At 57.3% G+C, this 27,967-nt stretch overlaps 1 protein-coding gene and 1 pseudogene across 1 annotated transcript; one reads left to right on the top strand and one right to left on the bottom strand.

Annotated features, from left to right (window-relative positions):
* The first annotated feature begins 367 nt into the window (after window positions 1–367).
* Window positions 368–7,736, top strand: LOC135404932 (uncharacterized). The gene is made up of 13 exons (XM_064639663.1): window positions 368–497; window positions 975–1,054; window positions 1,247–1,372; window positions 1,515–1,594; window positions 1,712–1,832; window positions 2,145–2,234; window positions 2,639–2,743; window positions 2,959–3,124; window positions 3,590–3,684; window positions 6,610–6,711; window positions 6,984–7,086; window positions 7,384–7,443; window positions 7,530–7,736. Exons 1-13 carry the CDS (start codon window positions 368–370, stop codon window positions 7,664–7,666), a joined length of 1,395 nt encoding a protein of 464 aa, XP_064495733.1. The 3' UTR covers window positions 7,667–7,736.
* Window positions 7,737–23,011: 15,275 nt separating this feature from the next.
* LOC135405598 (zinc finger protein 850-like) overlaps window positions 23,012–27,967 on the bottom strand; it is a 598,288-nt pseudogene continuing 593,332 nt past the window's right edge.

Below are 27,967 nucleotides of genomic sequence, written 5' to 3'. Positions count from 1 at the left end.
TGGCCTTTTGGCTGCGGCCTTTTGCCTTGGCCTTTTGGCTGAGGCACTTTGCCTTGGCCTTTTGGCCGAGGTGCTTTGCCTTGACCTTTGGGCTGAGGCACTTTGCCGAGGCCTTTTGGCTGAGGCACTTTGCCTTGGCCTTTGGGCTGAGGCCTTTTGCTGAGGCCTTTTGGCTGAGGCACTTTGCCTTGGCCTTTTGGCTGAGGCACTTTGCCTTGGCCTTTTGGTTGAGGCCTTTTGCTGAGGCCTTTTGCCTGAGGCACTTTGCCTGAGGCGATTTGGCCACAGCATTTTTCCCGAGGGTGTTCGACTCCACCATTCGGACGCCCTCCGTAGGCAGGCTCCCCTGTGTTCTTTGATTCACAGGATGGAGAAGAGACCCCCCGCCTGCCCCAGGCAGGCCTGGATGGAAGATAGCTCTTCCCAGGAGAGCTGCTCTCCAGATCTGCAGCTTCCATCCTCCTGCGAGGTGACCACCATGCAGCCCCTCAAGCTCGGTGAGTGAGGGGCCCTGTGGGGCTGGGCAGGGCTGGGGCCCACCAGCACACCCTGTAGCACACCAAGATCCCACTTTCCTGGCCAGCTGACAATGAGGGTCCCGGGGGTCAGCCATGATGTTGCCTGAAAGCTGGGACTGCTCAGGGCTGGAGCGTGGCCCCAGCACAGCCTCTCCCAAAGAAGGACAGGGCAGAGAGACTCTGGGGTGTGGGCAGCGAGGGCCAGCTGGGCTGGCAGGAGGCAGCCGTGCTGTGGGAGCCTGGGCCTTTCCTGCCTGTCTGCCATTGCTTTCCTCAGCCCAGGACACTGGGGCTTTCCCAGGCATGGCAGCTCCTCTGCTGGGCACCCTCCAGCCAGGAGCTGCAAGGGAAGGCCGTGCCAAGGCAGTGGGCAGAGAGCTGGGTGGAGGGCAGATATCCTTTGCTCCCTCCTCTCGCTGGACCCTCTGCAGCTCTCCCTGCTCCTTCCCCCCTTAGATGCCAGCTGGTTGCCCATCTACGAGGAGGAGCAGGAAGCTGTTGATTCCATCCTGGCCTTTGTCACCAGCCCCAACAAGGTAACTGTGGCCAGCTGGAGGGCGGCTGTGCTGCTGTCTGCTGGCAGGGGCTCTGCTGCCAGGCTGCTGGAGGGGTGCTGGCAGGGCAGGGCTGCTTCTCCTGCAGGGCACTGCACCCCCAGTGCTGTGGTCCTGCTGGCTGTGTCCGCCCACTCACAATCCGTGTTTGTGTCTCTGTCCCCTGTCTGGCAGGAGGAGAGAGACAAGGCCACATTTCTTCGGAGCATCTCCGTGCTGTGCAGAAGCGCCTTGAGCCACGGCCTGACCCAAGGCCTGGATCTGTTCTGTGACATGTACCAGCTGGCAGAGAACATCAAGGTGAGGGCACTCTGGGCAATGTGGCGAAGGGAGCAAAGCCCCCTGGCACAGGCAGCCTGTGTGGACAGCGCTTGGGCGGGTCAGGGACTGGAGGCCCTGGGTGCTGGCAGCTGCCAGGTGCCATCCTGGTTGTGCTCTGCAGGCGCTGCTGGAAGAAGAGCCAAGGGACCAGCTGTGTACAGACCTTCGGCATCTTTCCATGCTGGCTCTGGAGAAATTGAGGTACCTGCCCATCTGTCATGGCCCCCCCGGCCCAGAGGTCCAATGCCACCTGCACGAGTCATCGAGGGGCTGCTCCCAGCACCCGTGTGCAACCCTTGTCCTGCCCTCTCCCTGCAGCTTGGTGGACACAGCACTGGAGGGCAAAGCCAAAAGCCTCCTCCGCACGTGTTTCTCAAGTGTCTTCTGGCTGCCTGCAGAGAAGGAAATGCCAAAAGCAGACCTTGCCCTCTATATCAAGGTAGGTGCTGGGTGAGCTCCAGGGGCCTCCAGCCCCTCTGGCCTGCTCCCTGGCTACCCCATGCTGCCACAGGAGCAGGGATCCCAGGCAGGGCAGGGTCTTTCCCACCCTCGTGCTACTGTCCCCTTCCTGTGGGCCTGCCGCATCCCGTGCCACAGGCTGCTCTGCCCTCTAAGACTGTCTCTGCCCACGTCTCTCCAGGGAAATGTGGGCATCTTCCTCCTCCTCCTGTGGCACAGGAGGTTCAGATGGCTCTCCTGGGGCTGGGAGGAACAGCAGAATGACTGCCACTGCTCTCTGTGTTCCTTGCAGACCCTGAACTCCATGGACAGCATGCTGAGGACAATGGTGCTCAGCTTTCCGGCCTCTCGAGTCAGCAAGGAGCTGCAGGGCATCTTGGAGGTCTGGCACAAGCAAAAAGGGGGGGGGTCCCAGAGCTGTTCCTCAGCCTGGAGGGGAGGGTTTGCCCACTGCTGGCTGAGTGGTGCCCAGAGCAGTGCTGAACAGGCAGAGTCCCCTGGGGGGAGGGTGCCCACCTCCTGTGGGGAAGCAGGGGCAGGCCCCAGGCTCTCGTGGAGCACAGGTGCTGCAGAGGGTGGCACCTGCCCTCCTGCCTGGCCATGAGGTTGGCTCTGGGCCTTTGTGCCCGACCTGGGCAAGAATCCAGGGGCAGACACCCCACTGCAGGCTTTGCTGGAGGGGAGAGGAACCCTTGAGGGATGGGGTGAGCGTGGCCCAGCAGTGGAGCTGTGCTGCTGGTGTTGGAGTCTGCTCCCAGGGCTCACCCGCTGCTTCTCTTGTCCCAGCTGCTGCTGGACTTCACCAGATGCGAGAGAGAGGCTGTGAGGGAGAGGGCCATGGCAAGGATCGATGTGCTGGCCCGTGTGCTGTCTGACTATTCCACTCTGCAGGTAAGGACCAGGCCCCCTCCAGCCAGGCCATGCCCCCATCCCTGCTGCTCTCCATGCCAGGGCTGCTGCCCACATGGCTGCTCTGAGAGATGGGGATGCAGGGCCCTGAAAAGCCTGGTCTCTCCAGGAATCCAGCCCTGGGCAGACTCTCAGATGGGGGGCTTTGGCACCACCTTTGTGCCCTCAGCCCTTCTGCTCATGCCTCCCTCATCCAGGCCAATGCCAACGTCAGAAGAGGCACTGCTGGACCTGTCTGCTCTGGGGAGATCCAGCTCCCGCTCCTAGGAAAGCTGCTGGGGCGTCTCATCCTTTTCCGGTTCTCCGAGGAGCAGACAAGCTGTGCAGCTTTCCATGCTCTTTTTGCCCTGGCTGAGTTCATCTGTAAGTAAAAAAGGCAGAGCAGTGGTGGGCTTCATCTGCTCTATCTCCTGATAGATCTGCTTCCCGACCTCCTTTGCCCCTCCCAGCTGCTTCCCAGAGCTTCCCAGCTGCCACTTTGCTGCAGAGGCTGAGTGCTCTGCTCAAGGCCAGGATCTGTTTGCTGCTGCTCTCCTTCCTCCCCTTCCTTTCAGGGGCTTGCAGCCTGCTGGTTTGTGGGCCCCACAGTCAAAGCCCCTCTTGACTTCCCTGTCCCAAAGCCACGTCTTCCCTGGTGGGGAAGAGCAGATCCCCCACCCTGGCTGGTCCCTCCAGTGCCTGTAGCAAGAAGCTGTTCCTGATGCCCTCCTGAAATCCTGGGCTGCTCCTGTCCTGCCCCCTTGCCAGCAGATGCCAGGGAGGTTTTGTGAGCTTGCTGGCAAAGCTGCTCTGCCTTCCTGACTCTTGTCTGTTTGCCCCGGTGTTTAGTCGAATCCAGGCTAAAGGACAGAGCAGACCAAGTCCACTGGGAAGCCGTGACCACCTCCGCGCTGTGTTCTCTGAGCGCCAGGGACTGTGCCAAGGTAAGGAGCTGCGCCCTTGCTGGGACTCCTGTCCGTGGCACCAGCAGGGCACTGGTGTGAGCCAAAGGACCCCGCAGCAGTGGGGCTGGCGTGCCCTCAGCTCCCTGGGGAGAGGGTTGCTGCCATCCTTGAGCAGAGACAGCACGAGGGCTGCACTCCAGTAGCCCAGCAGCAGCTTCAGCCCCGGTAGGAGCTCCAGTGCTCCTGACCACCAGCAAGTCCCTGGTTCTCGGTGGGGCCAGCAGCCTGTGCCCATGAGCCCTCCTCCCCCAGCAGGAGGGCCCTCTCTGCTCATCTTCTGCCATGCAGGGACTGCAGGCACTTCTGCCAGCTTTGCTGTGGGCACTGCTGTCAGCAGTGGTGGGCACATCCGGCCAGGGCCCCTCAAGCTGCTCAGCCAAGCAGCACCATCAGGGCACTCAGCGCAACATCTCTTCCTTCCTTGCTGCCATAGACCTTTGGAAAATACCTGCAGTCCCACGAGAGGACGGATGTCATCCTCGTGGCCATCGAGGCGTTGGGAGATGCCAGCATCCTCGACCAGCAGGTGCCCAGCAGCCTGCTGGATGTGGCCTTGGAAGACCCGGACGTCTGGCTGACGGACGTAAGTGGCCTGTGGCTGCATTGTTGTGCCCTTCAGCCCTCTTGGGCCTTGTTCCTCCCTGCATCCCTCCCTCCCAAGCACAGGTGACTTGGGCCCCCCAAGCCACCTCAAGGCAGCAGAGAGGAATGGGAAGGGCAACTAAGGACATGGCTGCACTCCGGGGGCAGTGCCATCCTCACCTGTATCCCCTGCAGGCGCCCAAGATAGTCAGCAGCATCCTTGAGAGCCTGCCATACTGCAGCACACAGGCAGCGTGGGAGAAAGCAGAGTCACTGCTTCGCCTGATGACCAACCTGTATCCCACCACAGTGGTCATCCTCCTGTGCAAGGCGGCTCTTCAAGGAGACAGGTACTGGCCCTGATGGCCTTGAGGGTGGGCTTGTTCCCTCAAGAACAAGGGGGAGAGGGACCCCGAGACTCTCTGGCTGCCAGAGCCAAGGAATGCTGCGGGACAGCCTGCAGAGTCAGGCCCTCCATCCCCCCACGCTTTCCAACCCTGCTGGCTGGTCTGGCTTTACAGCAGCCAAAGCTGGCCCAGCCAGCCCAGAGCCAGCACGGTGCTCCAGCCCCACGGGGAACACGCCCTCAGCCCCGTCCTGCCCACGTGGGCAGGGCCCCCAGGGACGTGCAGCCAGGGCTCCAAGGGGTAGGTTCTGGGGGGCTGCTCCAGGCCACAGCACTGTGGCTGAGGCAGCCCTGCTGACAGTGCTCTGCCTTCCAGCACTGCGCCGGAGCTGTGGGAGCTGATGTCCTCCATGCCAGAGACGCTGGCCAAGATCTTGGAGGACTTTGCCAAACTGCTGCACAGACAGTGCTTCCACTGCTCCGCAGAAGGCCCCCGCACCCAGCCCATGGCTGTGAGTGACCACCAAAGGCCCTGGTCCCCTCCCACCAGCCCTGCAGGCTCTGCTGGCCCCTCACGGCTCTGTTTGCTTTTGCAGTCATCCTCCAGGAAGGCTGAGACGGAGGAGTTGGCTGACGAGCCCGACCTCGAGAGCCATCAGGGCTGTCCAAACGAGAGGACGGCCGGGCTGCTGCTGGAAGGGCTCATCGGGCTGTCGCAGAGAGCCGAGATGGTGAGCAGGGCGGTGTGAGGGGCAGCCCTGTCAGCAAACGGGGGCTGGGGCTGTGTGGAAAGCAGTGGCTTGGCCTGGCCTGGGACTCACAATGTGGGATGACTGCTCCAAATGCCCTCCCTGCCATAGTAGGGCCTGGGGTGGCTGCCTGAGGAGCTTTCCAGGCACGGCCCTCTTCACCCAATGGACATTCTCTTCTCTCTACAGGCCAGAAACATCGAACTCTTCCTGCCGGGCATGATGAAGATCCTGCAAGCTGGCAGCGAAGATGCCCAGATGAAGATCCTGCTGGCCTTGCAAAACGTTCTGCGTCAGCTGAAGAAGAGCAAGGCCAGCTTCATCGCTGTGCAGCTTGTGGGGAGGCTCCTGCCCCTCTTTGACTCGGTAAGGCTGATGTGGAGCCTGAGCCCCTCAGATGGGTGCTGGGCAATGACAGCTACCCTGCAGCCCAGCCCTGTGAGCAGCACTTGGAGCCAGCTCTGCTCCCCTGGGCTCTCCTGGGATGGCTTCTGGGCCGTGCAGCCCAGTGCTCCTTCTTCTGGGATGTGAGGCCGCAGCCGCTGCCCTCCCCACAGCCATGATCACGGCCCTCTGCACTGTGGGCAGGGAGCTGCTGTTTGCAAAACTCCCTTTTCCTGCTTCCTGCCAGGAGTGCAGCGAGCTGCGAGAGCTGTCCATCCGCATGCTCACGGAGCTGCTGCAGTTGGTGGTCGGCAGGGATGAGAAGAGGATGAGGAAGGAGGTGTGGCGAGCACTGGTGCCTCTCCTCTTCCGCATGAGCGACCAGGTCCCCAGCGTGGCCAAGGTACAGTGCTGAAGGCTGAGCCCTGACACACAGAGGGCTGGGCTGACACCCCCCAGGGCTCCTGGGCATCGGGGCAAGGGCTGCTGGCAGCGGGCAGCGCTCCCCCAGCACAGCCCGTGGGAAGGTCCATGTGGAGCCAGCGCCAGCAGGGCCAGAGAAGCTGGCACGGCCCTGTGCAACACCTGCCCTGCCTGCTCCTGCAGGGCTCAGCAGCAGCCTGTGACCACCACGGCCTGAGCAGGGGCATCCCCACAGGCTGTGTCAGAGGCCAGGCCTTTGAGCCTTCACGCCTGTCCCCCAGGGTTGTCCCCAAAAGGCTCCCAGACATTTGGGCTAGGGCATGTCCCAGCTTCCTAAAGGTGGGATCCCCCCAGGAGCAAAGCCAAGATGTCTCCTTGCCCAGGCCCCCAGGCCATCTCTCAGCTCATGCTGTCCTGCAGGCCTCCAGGGAAGCCCTTCTTGCTGCCGCAGAGCTGCTGAAGTGGAAGACGCTCAAGCACCTGCTGCAGAGAGAGCGGCTGTGGGAGCTTGGAGCGTGCTTGGTAAGGACAAGCTGAGGGGCCCGGGCTGGGGGAGGGCTGCCCCCATCCCATGTCTGGGCTGGGGGCTCTGCAGCTGGGCAGAGCCTGGAGCTGCATCCCTGTTGCTGCCCTCAAGAACAGAGCCCCAGGGGCTCTTCTGCTGGCCCCTGTCCCTTCCCTGTAGCCAGCAGGAGGGGAGGCCTCTCCGTCCCAGGGGGTGCTGGCGGGAGGCACTGCTCCAGCCAACTGCCCCAGTGACAGCCCTGGAGAGACATGCCTTGTTCTCTCTGCAGCTTCAGAAGAGCAGGAGCAGGGCTGAAGACTTCATCCACCAGAGCCTGCCCTACCTGCAGGACCCTCAGGCCAACGTGCGCCTGGCAGCCGTCAGGTTCATCGGTGAGTGCCAGCCCCTGCAGTGCCTCTGGGGCAGCCTGGCCCCTGTGCCACTGCTGCCCCAGCAACGAGGGGCAGTCCTGGGGCTGCCCCAGCCCCGGCCACCCCGGGCAGGGCCTTGCCTCTCTCTGCCAGCCCTGCCCACACAGCAGGGCTTGGTGGCCGCCTTGCTCAGTCCCACTGCCCTGAGCTTCTGGGGGCTCCTGGGCTCAGCCCTGCTGAGGGGGAGGAGGGGAGGACTGGGGGCCCTGCTGCTGGGAGCAGGCTGGGGAGCAGGGGCTAATGGAGCTCTGTGCCCAGGACTCATCACACGGCGCCTGAGGGAGCAGACCACAGAGAGTCAGGCTGACATCCTGAGCGGTGAGTGGGGAGTGTGGTCTGTGGGGAATCCAGAGGCTCTCTGCAGACGGGGGGTTTTATCTGGGCTCTGTTTCTCTCCATCGCAGCACTTCAGCCCTTGGAGAATGACTGGGACATCTCTGTCAGCTCCCTGGCAGCTCGGACAACCTCCATTCTGAGGAGTCCTTGCGTGCAGCAAAGACCAAGAGGCCTCCTGCGAGCACTGCGCTGCTGCTGGCCGTGAGCCCGGCAGAGGTGCAGCTTGCCTTGGCTAAAGGACTGGGGCTGAATAAAGCTGCAACAACGTGCCCAAAGCCCTGGTGTCCTTCAGCTGCGTGGTGCTGAGTGTGCCGAGCCGACCGTGTCCTTCCTGGGCTGTCCCGCAGGCAGCGGGACGCTCCCCCCTCAGCACCCCTGGCCCCAGGCTTGTGGGACAAGCTGAGCCCTGGCTGGGGCTTTCCCTGGGAGAAGCCGCCTTGGCTAAAGGACAAGCTCCTGCCCGAGCCTTCTCACCCCGTTTCAGGGCCACTGCCAATGTCACCCTGCCCTCTGCCAGTGTGAAGCTATTCCCCCTTGTCCTGTCACTCCAGGCCCTCATCAAAAATCCATCTCTAGCTCCCTTGGAGCCTCTTTTAGGCACTGGAAGGGGCTGGAAGGTCACCCCAAAACCTTCTCTTCTCCAGCCTGGGCAGCCACAGTTCTCCCTGTGTCCCCACACGGTGCCCCACTCTGTGACCCCTGTGTCCTCCCAGGCCCAGCACCCCAGGAGGTGGCACAGCAGCAAGCCCTGTGCTGCAGCTGCCACAGGACCAGGAGCTCACCCGGAGACATTGCCAGACTCCAGATTGTCCCACATCATGACCACTGCCCTCAAACTTCCCCCACAGCAGCTTGGGCTCCCTCCCCTCCCTTAGTCCATCCCCCCAGGCCTGCTGAGGTGGCACTTTTGGGGCAGTCATGCTTATTTTGGGCAGTGGGATGTGTCAGCAGCTCTGGGAGATGGAGGGTGGCAGGTCTGGGGGGGGCTTTGGGCTGAGTGTGGCTGCGGGGGTTGGCTGTCTCCCAGAGATTGGAATGTCACAGCTGCAGGGCCCAAATCCCCCTCCAACACCCCAAAAGGCTTCACTTGTCCCCAAACTACAGGCACAGAGCCCTTTAGTTTTCTGCAGGGGACCTCAAATTTCATCCCTGGTATCCCAAACTATCCCCATCGGCCTTGAATTGTAGCTGCAGAGCCACACGTTTCCTTGGTGGACTCCAAATTCCATCTCCGGTACCACAAAATGCCCCACTGAGCCCTGCATTGCAGCTGTGCGGCCTCAAAGGGTCTCCGGTGACCCTCCCCAGGCACTGAAGGATGGAATCATGAAGGAACGCTCAGCCCTGAGTGCGCTGCAGAGGATCCCAGAGCTCCTGGGAAGTGCTGGGGCTCCAGAGCTTGAAGCTGGAAATGAGTGGAGAGCTCTGTATTACACTTGTGGCATGGAAAGCCCTGGCAGGGTGGTTTCTTCTGGGGGGCTTGGGGTGCACTGAAGGCCTCAGGAGGCTTTGTGTGTGATCATGAGGAAGCTTTTCTTGATGGAAATGGTTGTCAGGCTTTGGAAGGGGCTGCCCGGAGAGGTGGCAACACTTGTAATGTTTTTTCAACTAATTTTTATTTCCTTCAAAGAGGGGCTTTTCTTTTTGCTATTCCTTAATATAGCAGGTTTGCATTAAAGGGAATCTTGTCTAATTTCCAATTATTTTCCTGTTTTAAGTAGTGTAGCTTTTTAATCAGAGTGTCGTTTCCCAATTCTTTTAAAATTGAAATAAAATTATTTTTTTCACTTCAGCTTCCTCTACTTTCTAGAAGAAATATCTATTAATGTATCTAATGAAAATTAGAGCAATGTAGGTACTTTCAGACAGTGTAAGATAAGCATGTGCTGTTTTTCTGTACCACTGAATGTCTGATTTTTACCGTGGGTCACCATTCTGAATTTGTATGAAATCTTGATGAAATTTGCAGATTTAGATCAAAATAATTTATGGGGCAAAACAAAACTAAAAATTCTTACTTTTTGTGACACTAACACAGAACCTTAAGTCTGAAATTGGAGAAGGATGGCCATGTGCTGTGGTAAGTTGGTATATCAGGGTGTATGGAATAGAAGTTCCTTGTTCTTGGTCTAATCAAGCCATTTAGAGTGTCCTTGTACAGAATTGTGCACATTTATTTATATGATAACCTGCTGAAATATAATTAGCTACCCCTATGCATGTGAGAACAGTCCAGTAGTTAGCACTGAAAATTCTGTATCTGAGACACTGAATGAAAAGGAGAGTTGCTGAGAGGCTTGTTTGGGGGAGAGTGTTTTTTTGGTTTGTTTTTGTCTTTTAGGTCCAAATAATCATGATCATGAAAATCAGTCTTGTTACAGACAAAAACTGTAAAGGCATTTAAACGCTTTCAGACATTGTAACCATTTTCCTTTCTTTCACATTCTCACCCCTTGCAAATCAGAGACAGTTCCTAGAGGACAAGAGAATAAAACAAACAAAAAAAGAAATTATTTTTCTCCTCTTGAGGCCTGTGTCAGGTCTGTTTTGAATGCATTTAGATCCTACTGCTTCCAGGCTCTTTTTCAGGTAGCACCAGATAAATACCTATGAACTGCTGAGATGAGAGTGATCATTCTTACTTCACACAATGTTTCTCTTTTTTTTTCCTATCCTGTGTCCCTTTTGTGTTCTGTGCTATGGAGTGACTATATTTTTGTTCTAAGCTAATTCACTGCTGCTGTTTTGGGTACAACTAATGTCAAGCAGCAAACCTGTAACATGCCAGAAACAGGCTACAGTGTGTTGAAGACACAGCTTATGTTTGATGGTGTGTCAATACAGAGAGTTAGTTGGGTTTATCTGATAGCCTGGCAGAAGGAGAGAGGAGCAGGACAAACTGTTTTCAGTAACTGTGCTGTTCAGACCCCTGATAAGATGGAGAGTGCTTTGGAACTACTGATGTGCTTTGAATAAGAAAAGAATAATCAGGTCCATTGGCACTGGCTTATCAGGAAGGAAGTAAAATGCCAGCACTTTTACATGAGCAAAAGGAAATGTTTTAGGCACTTTGGGCCATTTTTGCATTGAAATTAAATAGCAGGGTGCTTTTGAGTGTGCTGTAAGGAGTGGAAGGATTTATTACCTTGACAGAATTACAGGTGAATGTGTTCAGAGAGGAGTCCTCAGCAACAAGAACAGCTCTTTGGATAAATGGCCACATCTATTCCTGCTTTTGGTAGAGATTCAGGAATTCCCTCCTTTCTTTCTCCCTGAAGTGCAGTGGCTCACTTACAATGGGCAGTTTTTCAGAGTGTCACATCCTTGTGCATTTTGTAATATCCTGGCAGCATATTTGATATTGGGGGTGTAACAGCCTGTTCATAAAATAATGCTGGATCATTGACTGGTGTCTCCTCTGCCTTCAGCCACTGGGTATTTTCATGTTCCAAAAAGAATATATCTCAGCCTGTGCTGGGAAGGGAAGGTGTGATTCACCATTAACTTACCCCAGCAGGCATGAAACATGCTCAGATGCACTATTATCTTCCCAAAGTTGACTGATTTTTATTTTTGTACCTTTTCAAAATTTATTTCTAGGTTCTTTCACATGCTTACAATTAATTTTGGGATATTCAAATTCAATGAATGGTAGTGCAAGAACACATTTGATTGATTTTGGATTCTAATTGACTCCTGTCAATGAGATCCCTGTGACACTGTGAAATCAATGATATGTGATTCAACCAAGGCACCACTGTTCTGTACATTAGGTAGCAGTTGGGAATTTAGGAACTAAATGTTCACAAGCTATAAATGGAGAAAATGTTTAGATTTCAATAGCCCTTTTTTGGCATTTATTCACCCAAATATGTTTCTCAGGAAAGTTAGTTTTCCAAAGTGCAGGCTTTCAGTAAAAGAAAGGTCATTGAATTAAGGTTTATTAAATTTTAGCTAAAAACAACAGGCTCCATTGGGATGTAAAATAATTTAAGTATTTCCTGCAGGCAACCTTCATGCTTTAGAGCTGTTGCTCAAAGGTTTCATTCTTCTATGAAGATGTCAACTGTAAATATAAAAATGCCTCCCTGAAAATGTAATGGTTCAAAGATTCTAACTGAAATAAAAATTCCTGCCTGGGGAAAGCACTATAATCAAAATAAAGTGCTCTTAACTTTTTTTTCCTGTGGAGGCCGCACTTGAAAAGAGTGCTTCTAGGCAGCAGGGTTGGTAGGGAATGCCAATTTTTATTTATTTCTTTATTTATCTACTCTCCCCCACAGATGATGATAGTCCAGCTTTGGAATCAGCAATACACTTCAGACACCAATACAAGGCAATATGTGAGCTGCTGCTGCTTCCAAAATGCAGTATCCTGGCATTTCAGTCAACTTTATAATGTGGCAAAAACCCACTTGGCAATATTAAAATCTAGCTTCTGAAGCACTTTTATTTCTGAAAGCTTTTGATGTCTTTTTATATCTCTTTAGCATATATTCAATTTCTTGGGAGCAGTGGCCAGGGTGTACACTTGATGGATGACTGGGGCGGGGAGTCTCCCCCTACCCTCTGCTTTTTTTTCCTCCCCTTTAATTTTAAAAAGAGGTGTGATAACTGTGCATTAGGTAATGCTGGAACATGAATCCTGCAAATGCAGCTGTTTGACAACATTAACATGGGGGGTTTGTACCATTGTTAGGTAAGTTAGCAGAGATTTTCCAAGCTGAGAAGGACAGCCTGCTGCCAAGCTCTGGCATCTGTCTTAAGAAACCTTTTGCTTCAAGGATGCCCTGAGGAAAATGATGACTGGATGCTTTTCTGAAGGCACAAAGGGCCTGTTTTCTCTCCCATAGCATTCAGAATGGGACTCCTTGTTCCAGCCTGCCTGCTCAGGTTTTTGTGGTGCTGGGTTAAGGGTTTCATGTGGTTTTTCTCCTGGGATAAAGTTGTGTACAGTGAATATTGATTATTCATCCCATGTCTAGGTCACTGTCTACATCTTGAATTTGACCCAGAATCTGTGTAAATGAGGAATGCATTGAAACAAAGTCAAGGATCCTTCAGTGACTTGTTTTTGTGAGTTCAACCTTCTGAGACCTCTGATGAGTCTGGCAGGGCAGTGCCTGTGTGCAGAGGGGCAGGGAAAGAGAGTCCCAGCACAGCAGCAGTGCCAGGGAGCAGCAGCATTTGGCCTGTTGAGAGCTGCTCTTTTTCTCCTGCCCCCCTCCCCTTCTGGGCCTCGGCTGAGGCCTCAGTGCTCTGGGCCTTGGTCCCTGGGCTGGGCTGGGTCAGTCCTGTGGCCATGGCACTGCTGGCATGAGCTGGGCTCCACTGCACTCTTTCCACCACACAAGGGGCTCCATTTGCTCCAGGCACAGCCTGAAGCCTCAGCTCTTCTTCTCCAGGGCTCTCAAGAACAAGGCCAAGGAGCAGACTCTCCAGAGGGTCCTTGCCTTGCTGGTTTCTCCCTGGAGTCCGTGTGCTGCCCTCAGGGTCCCACTGTGGGGGCTGGAGGGGCTGAGGCTGCTCCAGCTGGTGCTGGTGGTGGCCAGTGCCCCTGGAGATGGCAAATGGGGCCTGAGGAGCCCGGGGCCGGTTCTCTGCTGCTGTGCTGGGGAGCGGGGCTGGCCCTGGGGCTGCAGGAGCTGCCTGAGCTGAGGATGTGCTGAGCATTGCAGCCCCAGAGGGCCTGTCCCTGAGCTCCATGGCCTCCATGTCCTGCTGCAGGGCCAGACCTGAGTGTGCTGCTCTGCTGGGCTGGGGCAGGGGCAGGGAGATGGGGGGACCAGGGAGGGGATGGACTGGGCAGTGCCAGGGAGGGGAAAACCCCAATGTTGAGCTGAAGTGTGGGAGTGGGCAGGGTGGGGGCTCTGCAGGGCTGGGGCACCTCTGGAGTCAGCGTTTCCTTTGGCAGCACAACTTATCTCAGACAAGATAGTTTTCCAATGTTGGCTTTCCCCCCTCTTTCCCAAGGTTTTCTTTTTTGTTTTTTGTTCCCCTGAGGGGAAAAGGGGGAATAGAAGCACATGCTGGTCTCTGGTTTTATCTGTATACAAAAGGGAGCTGGGGTGGGGAGGGAGGGGGGAAACAAAGCGATTTCTCTCTCTATTCTCTCTCTTTTATCCCATTCCCGCCTCCCTCGCCACACCCCGGGCGACTGTTTCACCGCTGCCCCTCCTCGCCCGTCCCGCGGGGCAGCTCTTTTAGCTCCGGGGCGGCGGAGACTCCCCCGGCGCGGCCCTTTGGTTTTCCTTGGTTTATTCTCCGGAGCTGATTCCGTTCCGAGCTCGCCCCCCCTCTCTGGCGACCCCCGCCAGGGCCCGTCCCGGGGCGGCTCCTTCAGTGCCACGGGCGGCGGGGACCCCTCGGGGCGGCTCCCCCAGGGCCCCGCCCGCCGCCGCCGCTCCCCGGGGCCCTCCCCGCTTCCTGCCGGGATCGGACACCGCCGGCGGCCCCGGCCCTGCCGGGCTCCATCAGCCTGAGCAATTGCTGCCAAGGAGGGGCCGGGGGCTTCCTCTTGGCCTTCGTCTCCCTGGCGCTGGGGCTCGGCTTCTACCTGCGCCAGAAGGTGAGGGGGGTCCCAGGGGTCGTGTGTCCCCCCAGAGCGTCTGTGCCCCCCCGGGGACCCCCCACCCCGGTGTCACCCCCTTTTCTCTCCCCACAGAGCTCCTGAGCCGGCGGCGGCCGCAGCCCCTCCCCGGGGCCTCGGGCCCAGCCTGGACCCCTCCTGTCCCTGTGAGGATTTTGGGGGGGTCGTGTGTCCCCCCCTCCCCTGCTGCCACTCCTGATCCCAGGAAAGCTTCCCAGTTCTCCCCAGTCCCGGTTATTGGGGGGCAGTGGGGAAAGGGCTTGGGGGAATCCCAAGGGGTGGAGCCGAGTTTGGGGTGGGGGCACAACCGGCCCCGGGATGGATCGGGAATGGGGACCCCCCTGTGTTCCCCCCGTCAGCCCGCTCTGGGGGGGCTCTGGGAGGGAACTAACCCTTCAATAAGGCACCCAGCACACTTCGAAAGGTGCTGGGAACCCCCTAAACCTCCACACAGGCTCTGCAGGACTGCCTAAACATACTCAAAGCCCACCCAGGATCCCACCCAACCCCTTCTCTGGGGGGACTTCTCTGGGCACTGGTGGTGCTGGGAGCCCCCCCGGCTGCGGGCGAGGAGCTCTCGGGTGAGCGGGTGGTGGGAAGGGGGCGGTCAGTGGGAAAAGGGGGGTCAGAGGGGACAGAAGGGGTGGTGGGACCCCAAAAGTGGAGGGAGGTGGGGCACTGAGGATGCCCTCTGGAGCCCTGTCAGAGCCCTGACACTTCTGGGGTGACTCCAGGAACAGCCTTCACTGGCCCAGGGACATTCATCTCCCCAGCCTCGCACACATCCCCTGCAAATGGCCCTGTCTCCTCCATCACCCTCCTCTGCCTTTCTGGCCTGGCCCTTTCATTCCACACCAGCAAAGCAGCCTGGGCACCATCTCACCTGGGCACTCAGAGGGCTTCTGTGAGCAGCAGTGGCAGATTTCTCTGGAAGGTGCATTTGTCCCCTGTCCCATGGCACAGGGCACAGCTCAGAGTGTGAAAACACTCCCAGTGTGAACACACATCCTGGAGAGCATTTTCAAAACAAAAATAGGGAGAGGAAGAACCAAAAAGGCAAAATTAGAGATATGAAAGGTGTCCCAAAAATCAGGAGCTTCCTCTGAGCCATGTTTCCATAATGGAATCAATGGTGGGATATTTAGTTTGATAAGTAGCTGCACAATCCTATTCATGTAGACAATGAAAGAATCAGATTAATAGAACGTATAGAAGGTGTTGTCAATGGAAACAAATGGAGAAAAGTTGTTGAAATTAAAAAAAATAAAAAAATAAAGGTCTGTCAATGCTAGCCAGGAAGCCTTCAGCAATTATCAAGAGTTCTGTTCTGCAGAGGTTTCAAGTGTCTCCTAAATTCCACACTCCTGGCTTCAGGCCATGACTTGCCAGAGCAGTCCCAGAGCTGGCCACTGCCCAGAGATGCCCTGGGGCAGCTCCAGTGCCCAAGTGGGACAAGTGGCCCAGGGTGTGTGGGAGCCCTTTGGAGCAGGAGCTGGTGGGCAGGAAGGGCCCATCTGGGGAGGGTCAGGGAATCCCCCCCTGCAGCCCTGCTGCCCAGGCTGAGGAGGGTCCTGTCCAGCCCACAGCCCATCGTGTGCCCTTGGGGGCTGCGCTGCCGGGGCTGTTCCCGGGCACTGACTGGCCAAGGAGGGCAGGCAGATGCTCAGGGGTCCTGAGGGTCATCACAGAGCTGAGTCCATCCAGATAAAAGACTTGGGGAGGTCAGGAGGAACTGGGACAAAAGGGATAAGACAACTGGGGAAGGAAAGAGGGGCTTGGACAACAAAGATTTCATGAGGTAAAAACAAGTGCAGTTAAGGCTGCTGGTGCTGCAGCACTGCCTGTGCAAACATTCTTGATGGGCCTTTTCCCTCTTTGTACCCTCAAGCCCCAACACCACCTAAAAGTGCTGCTCCTCCCATTGAAAGGAATCCACTGCTCTACTCCCAGCTTCAACCTGACCTTGAAGGCAAAGCCCAAAACCCAGAACTTCAGACTCTTCTTGTACTCCAGTGCCCAGCCCACTCCCAAACCTGCAGTGTTAGTGTGAAAAGCCAAGCTTTAATCCTGACCCAGCCCAAAAACTCTTCCCCTAATCCTCAAGCAGACACTGCCAGCAGAACACCAAACCCCCCCTCAGCTTCTGCCTAATCCCCACCCTGAGCTCTGAACCCCAAGCCCTGACCATTAAGCACCCCCACAGCCCTCGGGAGCAGGGCAAGGCCCTGCAGGGCCCCGAGCAGGCGCGGGGGGTTGGCAGAGGAACGGGAGGTGCCCTGTCCCTGCTCAGCCCGTGGCACACAAGGAGCAGAGGGGCGGCAATGCCGGCAGGAGTCAGCGGGGCCTCAGGAGGCCGAGGGGGCCCGGGGCGGGCGGGGGGCGTGGCCGCGCGCTGATTGGCTGCGGCGGGGTCTCGTGAGCGGGGAGCGCGCGGAGCGAGCGCCATGTTGGGCGCGCGGGAAGGAACGGGAGGAGGAGGCGGTGAGCGCTGGGAGAGCGGGGAGAGCGGGGTCTGGGGATCCCCTCGGGGGCTGCGGGGAGCGCGGGTGAGGGTGGAAAGGCTGGAGGGCTCGGGAGGGTTTAGCGGGGGGGGTTCGGGGGTTCCCGAGGAAGTTTTGAGGGGTCCCTGCGGGGGTTCGGTGTCCTGAGGGGACTCGGGGGGGGGAGGTTGAAGGTCCCTGAAAAGGGTTTGGAGGCCCCCGAGGGGGTTTTGGTTTCTGAGGAGATTTGGTGGTCTCAGGTGGGCTGGAATGGTCTCTGAGACGGGTTGGAAGGCTTTGCGGGGATTTTGAGGCAGTTTTGGTAGTGTTTAGGGGGTCCCAGACGGCTTTGAGGCTCCCTTAGAGGGACTGGGGGGTCCCTGAATGGGCTGGGGGGGTCCCAGGTGTGTTTTGTGGGTCACTGAGAGGGTTTAGGGGGTCCAGGGTGGGGGGATGAGGTCTCTTAGGGGATTTGAGGGGACCTTGAGGAGGTTTCAATGGGTAGAGGGGTGGATTTCTGAGGGGATTTCAGGGGTTTGAGGGGATTTTGTGGAGTCCCCTAAAGCCCAGCAGTGGGTTTGGTGGGTCCCCAAGACCCCAGGGGAGAAGTCCTAGGGATGCTCCCCAAGAATCGGAGGGGGGAGATATACTACATGTGGGTAAGGGGATCCCAGTGCCCCCAGAATATCCAAATAACCTCCCAGTGACCCTCAGTATAGCCCAGTAACCCCCCAGTGACCACCCAGTGTGTCCCAGGGAGCACCCAGTAACCCCCAGTATGGCCTGGTAGCCTCCCAGTGTCCCCCCCGTGTGTCCTGGTATCCCCCAGTAACTCCCCAGTTCTCTGCCAGTGCCCCCCAGTGTGCCCCAGTTCCCCCCAGTCCCTCCCAGTGCCCTCCCAGAATCCCTCAGTAACCCCCAGTCCCTTCCAGTGCCCCCTGGTTCCCCCCAGTGTGTCCCAGTATCCCCCAGTAAACACCCAGTGCCCCCCAAAGCCCCCCAACTGTCCCCAGTGTGTCCCCAGATGCCCTTGGCCTTTCGGGGGGGGGGGCGTTTTGTGCTCAGAGGGTCCAGGGGGGGCTCCTGGAGTGAGATGGAGGGTTGGGGACATCAGGGATGGGGTTTGGGGACAATGGGGACAGTGGGGAGGGGTTTGGGGAGAGTGGAATTGGGGGTGTCAAGGGGGGAATAATGGCCATGGAGAGGCCCTGGAGATGCTGGAGACACCAGGGGGGTCTTCGGGTGTCAAGGGGGAAATTAGGGACACCAAGAGAGTCTTGGGTTCACCAAGGTGGATCTCAGGATTCACCTGCTCATATTGCAGCCCCTCCTCTCCCCCACCAGGTGCCATTAACCCTTCCCAAATGTCCTCTAACCCCCTTTTTCCCTTTAATCCCCTTCCCCCACAGATCCCTTTGACCCCCCAATGCCCCCAAGACCTCCTTTAATACACCCAAAATCCCCAAATCCCCACCCAAACTCCCCCCCAGAGCCCTTCAAATCTCCCCCAGTCCCCCTCCCCCCAAATCCCTCCTAACACCCCCAAAGAGGGATCACCCAGCACCCTGGAACAGGAACACAGTGGGCTGTACTGGGGGCACTGGGCTGTACTGGGAGGGCACTGGGGGGGCCTCAGGTGTCTCACGACAACGTGGCCCAGCTCCAGGAGAGATCTGGGGAGCAGTGACGAGGTACTGGTCTGTCCTGGTCTGTCCTGGTCTGTACTGGTCTGTCCTGGTCTGTACCCCCAATCCCCAAAGCCCCTCCCCAGCTCCCCCAGGACCCTCCCACACCCCAAAGCCCCCCAGGCCCCCCCAGGCCCCTGACTTGGTCCTGCTGCCCCTTGAGCATCTGCAGCTGCTGCAGAACCAGGCATTTCATCAGCAAATGTGCAGGTGACACCAAGCTGGGGGTGTGTTGATGTGCTGGAAGGCAGGAGGGCTCTGCAGAGGGACCTGGCTGAGGAAGAGTGTGTCAGCAGGAGCAGGGAAGGGATTGTTGGGCTGGACTGAGCGCTGGTGAGGCCACCCCTGGAGTGCTGTGTCCAGCTCTGGGCCCCTGAGTTGAGGAAGGCCCTGGAGGGGCTGGAGCAGGTGCAGAGAAGAGCAGGGAGGCTGGGGAAGGGAGTGGAGCACAAGTGGTGTGAGGAGAGGCTGAGGGAGCTGGGGGTGTTGAGGCTGGAGAAGAGGAGGCTCAGGGGAGACCTCCTGACTGTCTGCAAGTCCCTGCCAGGAGGTTGGAGCCAGGTGGGGGTGGGGCTGTTCTGCCAGGAAGCAGCAGTAGGACAAGAGGGCTGGGTCTGGAGCTGTGCCAGGGGAGGTTTAGGTTGGATATTAGGAAGCAATTTTTTGCTGAGAGAGTAATCAGGGCTTGGAATGGGCTGGGCAGGGAGGGGGTGGAGTCAGCGTCCCTGGAGGTGTTGAAGGTGAGAGTGGATGTGGCCTCAGTGCCATGGTCTGGGAAGCACGGCGGGGTTGGATCCAGGGTTGGACTTGATGATCTCAGAGGTCTTTTCCAACCCAGCTGATTCTGTGATTCTGTGATTGCCATTCCTATGGCAGCACATGCTTGAGGCTCTATCCCCAGGGTGATAGAGATGTCTGTCCATATCTATCTCCAAGGTTAGTCTGTAAATGTGTGGTGTTAGCAAAGCAGGCTGAGTTCTGGGATGGTTGTAGAAGGAGTCAGGATTCCAGTTTTCCTGCCTGTATGAAGGGCAGAGTTTCTTTTTTGTGATAACATCTACGACTGTAAAGATCCCCAGGCAGCCACCAGGGATGATATCACAGGGATGATGTCACAGGAGAGATGTGATGTCCTAAGGGGGCTGTGATGTCACAGGGAGGATGTGATGTCATAGGAGATGTGATGTCAAAGAGGATGTGATGGTTGCTATGGTAACCGACCAAAACAGTGGGAATGTATGCTGTTTGCCATGGTAACTGATGGTAGCAATGGGAATGTATGCTGGTTGCCATGGTAACAGACCGTAGTAATAGAATGTATGAGGTTTGCCATGGTAAATGTCCGTAGCAGTGGGAGGTATGATGGTTGCCATGTGTCCTTGTTAGGACAGCTGGGACCGATTCATCACTGGATGGGTGTAGCCCAAAGCTGTGTATTCTATAGCCTTCCATGCCATTTTCCCAGAAACTGTTGTCAGTAGAGGCCTGTGAGGTGTGGGGGGGTGTTCCTGAGCACCCTCATACCCTTTTATGGAATTCCCCGCTCTGAGGGGAGGACTGACCATTCCTGCCTGAACTGGAGAATATATAAACCTGGAGTTTCAGAACCTTACCACCACTCGTGGGATCCAGAGGAGGACTGCAGCTCACCGCTCTCAACCAGACTGAGACACCACCCTAAACTGGACTGCAATCACCACTTTTGACCAGACTGCAAGAGCTCTCCCACCAGCAGGTTTTTCCCCTCTCCCTTTACTTTGGACTCAAGGGGGGGCCCAAGGAACACCACTTTGTTCATGCCCCAGGGTGCTGGGTTATACATTTGGGTTTTGTGGGTTAAAACCAATTGTTTGTTTGTATAATTGTATTTACTGTATTATTTTAATAAATTGTTTTTCTGACTTATAATCTCTCCTTTGAGTTGAGTTCATTTCCCCTGCTGGTTAACTCTTAAACCAGCACAAGGGGCCAGAACTGGACACAGCACTCCAGGTGGGGCCTCCCCAGTGCCCAGCACAGAGGGGCAATCAGTTCTCTGCTCCTGCTGGCCACACCCTTCTCCACAAAGGCCACGATGCCCTTGGCCTTCTTGCCCCCCTGGGCACACTCTGCCTCATATCCAGTCGCTGTCAAGCAGCACCCCCAAGTCCCTTCCTGCTGAGCAGCTCTCCAGCCCCTCTGCCCCCAGCCTGGAGCGTTCCAGGGGGTTGTTGAGACCCAAGTGCAGGCCCTGACACTTGGCCTTCTTGATCCAGCCTGTCCAGATCCCTCTGCAGAGCCTTCCTGCCCTCCAGCACATCCACACTCACACCCAACGTGGTGTTGTCCACGACTTTCCTGAGGGGTCACTCGATCCCCTGGCCCAGATCATCCACAACGATGTTAAACAGGAGCAACCCCAACCCTGATCCCTTGGGAACCCCACTAATGACTGGCCCCAACTGGATTTCCTTCCATTCCCCACCACTCCCTGGGCCATCAGACACTTTGTCACCCAGCAAACAGTTCTCTGGGCAAGCCATGAGCAGCCAGTTTGTGCAGGAGATGCTGGGGGAGATGGTGCCAAAGGCCTTCTGGAATTCCACAGAGACACATCCCCAGCCTTTCCCTCAGCTGCTGAGCGGGTCCTTTGTCAGAGAAGGAGATGAGGTTGGTCAGGCAGGACCTGCCTTTCCCAACCCCACGCTGGCTGGGCCTGATCCCCTGGTTGTCCTGCCCCTGCCATGGGATGGCCCTGAGGAGGATCTGCTGCATGGACTTCCCTGGTCCTGAGGTCAATGGCACAGGCCAGGAGTTCCCCAGATCCTCCTTTTGGCCCTTCCTGGGGATGGGCATCCCATGTGCTTGTTGCCAGTCAGCTGGGACTTGTGCAGTTGTGCAGCACTGCTGGGGAATGAGTGAGAGTGGCTTGGCCAGCTCTTTCTCCAGCTCCCTCAGGACTCTTGGCTGCATCCCATGTGGGCCCAGGCACTTGGGGGGGTCTCACTGGCAGAGCAGGTCACTGACCATTTCCTCCTGCATTGTGGGGGCTTCACTCAGCTCCCCATCACCAGCTTCCAGCCAAAGCCTGCCTGCCAGGTGTCCAAGGGGTCAGTTCTGCTGCCCCCTCCTTCCTTCCCCACAATGGAAAACTCCCTCATTTTGGGTCCCTGTGCCCCAGACGGCTCCAACCACCACCTCACCCACCAGTCCCACAATCATGGAATGCTTTGGCTTGGGAGAGGCCTTCAAGAGCATCTCAGCACCCTCAGAGTCAAGAATTCCTTCCTACTATCTCCTCCAACCCTTCCCTCTATCCGTGTGAAGCCACTGCCCCTTGTCCTGTCACTCCAGGCCCTTGTCCAAAGTCTCTCTCCATCTTTCTGGTTGGCTCCTTTCAGGCACTGCAAGGCCACAATTAGATCAGCCCAAAGCCTTCTCTTCTCCAGCCTGAACAATCCCAGTTTTCTCAGCCCTGAGATATTTCTGAACCTCCCAGAATCCAGGGGCCATTGGGACCCTGCAGAACCTCCTGCATTCAAGTGCTCCTTGTGAATCTGCAGGCTCTCCTGGAACCCAAGGATTCCTGGAACACTGCAGAGCTCACAGAACCAAGGGGCCACTGTCCCACTGCAGCTCCTTCTGAAGCACAAGGGACCCTGGGACAATGGGAAATCTCCAAGAATCCAAAGGGCATTTGGGGACTGCAGGGCCTCATGGAACTAAAGGAACCTTTGGAGACTGGGGAAGCTCATGGAATCCAGGGGCCATTGTGACATGTGGGGCCTCCTGGAACCAAAAGAACCCTGAGAATTTCTGTGGGAACAAGTTAAGGCAGCAGCAGCTGCATTCAGTTAATCAGGATCCAAAAGGAGTGTTTTGGCCTTGACTGGTGTTTTCCATCAGAGAGTGCTGTTTGCCAAAGTGGAAACCACTTGGAACGCTCTGCATGGCAGCCTGTGTTTTTGTCTGGTGGCTGAACACAGCCAGCACATGAGGGGAGGGGAATGTGTGGGATCAGGGCACTGCTTTGGGGCCATGCTGGGAATTCCAGTGGACTAAAAGACAAAGCCCAGGCGCTGTTTCCAAAGGAACCCCAATGAAAGGGGGACGCCGGAAAGATGGGAGGACAAGTCCTGCAATGGAACTCTGTGTGTGCAGCCTCATTTTCTCCTTCAGCACCCACAGGAGAGGGGGCAAAAAGTGGGGGTTGGGACCCCAGAAGTGTTCAGGGGGGAAATGGGGGATTGAGGGGACAATGGGAATATGGAAGGAACAGGGAGAAGGGTGGGAAAGGGAGGGTTGTCTGGAGGGTCTGACGGTCCCATGGGGGTCTTTGGGCACAGGGGAGTTGGCAATGGGTGGTGGCCCCCCTGAGCTCCCAGCTTCCTGTGGGGTGCTGGGGGCTGCTGGATCCAATCTCAGCCTTGGATCATGACAACAGTTTTAGTTTAGAGGAACTACAGAAATGTGACAGAATCACTTTTGTCCCCCAGGTTTTAATGATGGCAAATCGGATCTATTGATAAAAAGGAATTTATTTAGAGTTACAAATGATCAGACAAAAGATCTTCATCAGAGTTATTAACTGCACAACAGAAACTCTTAAACTAACAGGAGTACAGAATAAGATAGGACAGTGCTCTACACCAAAGCAACTGTTGAAGCAATTCTACTCAAGCTGGCACAAAAGCAATAATTCTTAATGAGAGATGGATGGAACTCCTCCAGACCAACACTCGTGGGGAGATCTCTGCTCTCAACCTCCAGCAGTGACCCTGGGGGGTCCCCAGCCAAGGCAGGAATCTCCACACACACCCCCCAGGAAGGGTTCTGTTGGCAGAACCTGTCCCTGAGAAAGGGGACTGGCCCTTTCTGGTTGAAAGGGATGGACTGACAGTCACTGGACTCCAGGGGTTGCCTCACCATCAGGGGTTTCATTCGGGGTGGAAGCAGCGGCCAAAGTTCTTCCCGTAGTTGGAGCTTCCTTTACCGGTGGGTCCGTTGGTGTTGGGTCAAGCCAGACTTATTAGTGAAGCTCTTCCCACACTCTCCACACTTGTAGGGCCTCTCTCCAGTGTGGATGCGCCGGTGGGTGATGAGGTTGCAGTTCTGGTTGAAGCTCCTCCCGCAGTCGGTGCAGCGGAAGGGCCTCTCATCCGTGTGAGTCTGCTGGTGCTGGATGAGATGTGAGCTGCGTGTAAACCTCTTCCCACACTCCCCACACTTGTAGGGTCGTTCCCCAGTGTGGATGCGCTGGTGGGTGACAAGGGTGGAGTTCCGGTTGAAGCCCTGCCCACAGTCGGTGCAGTAGAAGGCCCACTCCCCTGTGTGTGTCGGCTTGTGCTTCAGGAGATCTGAGCTAGTCTTAAACCCCTTCCCACATTCCAAGCACTTGTAGGGCCGTTCCCCACTGTGGATAAGATGGTGAGAGCGGAGGCTGGAGCTGGTCCTGAAGCTTTCCCCACACTCAACACACTTGTAGGGCCGTTCCCCAGTGTGGATGCGACGGTGCACGTGCAGGCCAGAGCTGTTCCCGAAGCTCTTCCCACATTCCCTACACATGTAGGGCCGTTCCCCAGTGTGGATGTGCTGGTGTCGGATCAGGTTGAAGCTGTCTCTGAAGCTCTTCCCACATTCCAAGCACCTGAAGGGCTTATCCCTGATGGGAGGATGCTCAGGGACCACCAGCTCAGAGCTCCGCCTCAAGCTCCGGCCGCCTTCCCGGCACAGGCTGGCTCTTTCCTCCTCAGAGCACCCTGGGATGGCTTTGGAGCCCCTCCTGCAGGGGGATCTCCGGCCCTTTTCCTCCCCGCTGCCTTCCTGCGCCGGGGAGCCCTTCAAAACGGCCTCTCCCACCAGGGTCTCACGGGGGGATTTGTCCTCCGGGCTCTCCGTCCTCAGCTCGGGGCCTGGGGCAGGAAGCAAGAAGGACAGGGAGGGGATTTGCCTCCGGCCCACAGGGAAGGCCAAGGACATCCCCCCAACTCTGGCCCCAGCAGGACGGCGGCGCCAGCGGGGTTGTCCTGCAGCCGGGGCCATGCTCGGCTGACAGAGCCAGCACAACACCCCCCCAAAGGGACACTGACTGCCTCCTCACCTGCCTGGGGGGCCCAAGGCATCTTCCTCTTCCTCGCAGCCTCCTCCTCCATCCGACCAAGCTTTGGGAAGGACAAATCCTGATGGGGGGAAAACAAGGGCTGAGCGCGTTGGCTTGGGGGTTCCTCCTGCCCAAGTCCATCTCTAGAACTCACCCAACATCCTGTGTCCATAAAAACCTCCAAAACACCAAGATTCAGCTCAGAAAAACCCCAATCACTGACATACAGGCAAAAAATTTTCAGAAATTGGAAGAAGACCCTTAGTCCCTCAAACTGCAAAAAGTTGAAATTCAGCTAAAAATACTCCAAAATACGAAGATTAGCCCAAAAAATTCTCCCAGAAGTTCCCCCTCTCTGGTCTCTCCCCTCTGGGGTTCAGAGGGTCTCCCCTGTCTGAGATGCTGGGGGTCCCACTTAGGGATGCTGGGAGTGTTTGGGGTCCCAAGGGTTCTTTCTCCTGTGACTCTCGCCTTACGGGTGCCGTGTTCCCAGACATTCCCCCTCTCCAGGTTCTCCACTTTGTTGTCCCAGGGATCCCAGAGGTCCCCACTGTCCAGGCTTCCCCTTCTCTGCTCCCCCGTTTCAGGCTCCTGAGTCGCTTCTCTCGCCCCTTTCCCATCGTGGCCGCTCCGCTCACCCGACAGGAACGGTAGGGACAGGGGCGGAGCAGGAACACAAACAGCAGGAAAACAAGCACCTTCCCCCCCATCCTGTGGGTACCCAGGAAGGGGGAACTCGTCCCAAATATCCTGGGGAGAGTGTGGGGGGTCGGGACATACTTGGGTTGGCAGCACAGACTTCCCTGCAAAGTCTGCAGGGAGTCAAGCTCTGCAGAGGAGATTGTGCCCCATGGATGGGATTGCAGAGGCTCCCTCAGGTCCCCAGAATCAATCAGCAACCAGCAACAGACACAAAAGGCCCCCACAAAGATTTCTGGGGGAGTGTCCTGCAGGGAGGGGACAGTGTCACCCCACCAGGGCGGGGTTGGCAAGTGGGAGGCTGCTCCAGGGGTCTGCAAGAGGCCTCGTGCTCTGATCGGCTCCAGCAGTGCCTGGTACCAACACCCCCGGCTGCCCCCGGCCCTGGGCAGCTCTGCTGCCACAGGCTGTGCCCTCACTGTGGCCCTGCAATGGCCCTGCCTGTCCCTCACCCGTGGCCCTGCCCGTGGCCCTGTCCCTTGGCTCTCTCTCTGCCAGCTCAGTGTGGGGCACACGGGCTGGGGGTCCCTCCCAAGCCCCCCAGGCAGCCGGCGTTGGCTGGGGGGATGTGAGGGCTGGGCCTGCTCAGCACAGCCCCGGCCTCGTGCCCAGCGCCTCTTTCCTGACCCACACAAGAGCTTCCCGGCCCCCCCAGGGCTCCCCTGATGCTGCCTCTGCTCCTGGCCCTGCCTTTGCTGCTCCCTTGGCTGGGGCAGCGGCTGCAGGGGGGGGATGGCAGCAGCTTCAGCTCCACGGCACTTCCTGGGGGGAGCTCAGCCCAGGGGGGACGGGCAGGGACCTGATGGGGATGGACAGGGGCCCAGCAGGGACAGACAGGGCCTGCAGGGGAAGGCACAGGGACAACCTGGACCCCCACACTGCCACGGCTCTCTCTGCTCCTCCTTGCAGGCTCCGTGGCCAGGCACAGTTTGTGTTCCTGGGTGCCCACCATCTCAGCACTTGGAGACGCTCAAATCAGCGCCCGCAGCTCTGCAGCAAAGCCCCAGCTCACCTGGCACACAGGGGATGGACACAGCACCTTCTCAGAGATGGGCATTCACAGCTTAAGGTCTTTCCCACCACAGGGCTCTCCTTCCTCAGCAGCACCTCTGCCTTGCACTTATACTCAGCCTCACCTCAGGGACAGCTCTGGGCTCACCTCCGCGCCACTTCTCAGCCTCACCTCAGGGCCTGGGCTCAAGGACAGGAACCTGCAGGGAGGGGACATCAGATGCAAGCTGAGGGCTGCCTGCTTGCACTGGCCCCTGGGCTTCTTTCTCCTTCTACAACCATCGCAGAATTTAGCCTGCTTTTCTAACACCACACATTTACAGACTAACCTTGAAGATGTATATGGACAGACATCTCTATCACCCTGGGGATAGAGCCTCAAGCATGTGCTGCCACAGGAATGGGAATCAGAGAATCACAGAATCAGCCGGGTTGGAAAAGACCTCCGAGATCATCAAGTCCAACCCTGGATCCAACCCCGCCGTGCTTCCCAGACCATGGCACTGAGGCCACATCCACTCTCACCTTCAACACCTCCAGGGACGCTGACTCCACCCCCTCCCTGCCCAGCCCATTCCAAGGCCTGATTACTCTCTGGGGAAGAAATTCCTTCCTAATATCCAACCTAAACCTCCCCTGGCACAGCACAAGACCCAGCCCTCTTGTCCTACTGCTGCTTCCTGGCAGAACAGCCCCACCCCCACCTGGCTCCAACCTCCTGGCAGGGACTTGCAGACAGTCAGGAGGTCTCCCCTGAGCCTCCTCTTCTCCAGCCTCAACACCCCCAGCTCCCTCAGCCTCTCCTCACACCACTTGTGCTCCACTCCCTTCCCCAGCCTCGCTGCTCTTCTCTGCACCTGCTCCAGCCCCTCCAGGGCCTTCCTCAACTCAGGGGCCCAGAGCTGGACACAGCACTCCAGGGGTGGCCTCACCAGCGCTCAGTCCAGCTCAACAATCACTTCCCTGCTCCTGCTGACACACTCTTCCTCACACAGGTCCCTCTGCAGAGCCCTCCTGCCTTCCAGCACATCAACACACCCCCAGCTTGGTGTCACCAGCACATTTGCTGATGAAATGCCTGGTTCTGCAGCAGCTGCAGATGCTCAAGGGGCAGCAGGACCAAGTCAGGGGCCTGGGGGGGCCTGGGGGGCTTTGGGGTCCAGGAGGGTCCCGGCGGAGCTGGGGAGGGGCTTTGGGGATTGGGGGTACAGACCAGGACAGACCAGGACAGACCAGGACAGACCAGGACAGACCAGTCCCTCCTCACTGCTCCCCAGATCTCTCCTGGAGCTTGGCTACGTTGTCCTGGGACACCTGAGCCCCCCCCAGTGCCCTCCCAGTACAGCCCAGTGCCCCCAGTACAACCCACTGTGTTCCTGTCCCAGGGTGCCGGGTGATACCTCTTTGGGTGGGAGGTTGGAAGGGATTTGAGGGGAGGCTGGGGGACATTTGGGGGGGAGGTTGGGGGGTTTTGGGGTGTTTTGGGTGCATTTTGGGGGGTTAAAAGGGGGCTTGGGAGGTCAAAGGGATCTGTAGGGGGAGGGGATTAAAAGGAAAATGGGGGTTGGGAGACATTTGGGAGGGGTTAATGATTTCTAGGGGGAAAGAGGAGGGGCAGCACCATGAGCAGGTGAGTCCTGACACCCCGTTGGGGTTCCCAAGACTTTCTTGGTGTTTCTAATTCTCCCCTTAACACCCTGAGACCCCCCTGGTGTCTCCAATGTCCCCTCCAATGTCCCTCTCCAAGGGCCTCTCCATGGCCATAATTCCCCCAATTCCACTGCCCCCATACCCCACCCCACTATCCCCAAACCCCAACCCTGATGTCCCCAACCTTCCATCTCACCCCAGGAGCCCCCCTTGTTCCCTCTGACACCAAAATCATCCCCCCTCCCTGCAATGCTCACAGAAAGGCCAAGGGCATCTGGGGACAGTCAGGGGGCTTTGGGGGGCAGTGGGTCAT

Source organism: Pseudopipra pipra, chromosome W (genome assembly GCF_036250125.1).
Source record: "Pseudopipra pipra isolate bDixPip1 chromosome W, bDixPip1.hap1, whole genome shotgun sequence".
NCBI classification, from domain to species: domain Eukaryota; kingdom Metazoa; phylum Chordata; class Aves; order Passeriformes; family Pipridae; genus Pseudopipra; species Pseudopipra pipra.
This window is presented reverse-complemented; position numbering and strand designations above follow the sequence as displayed.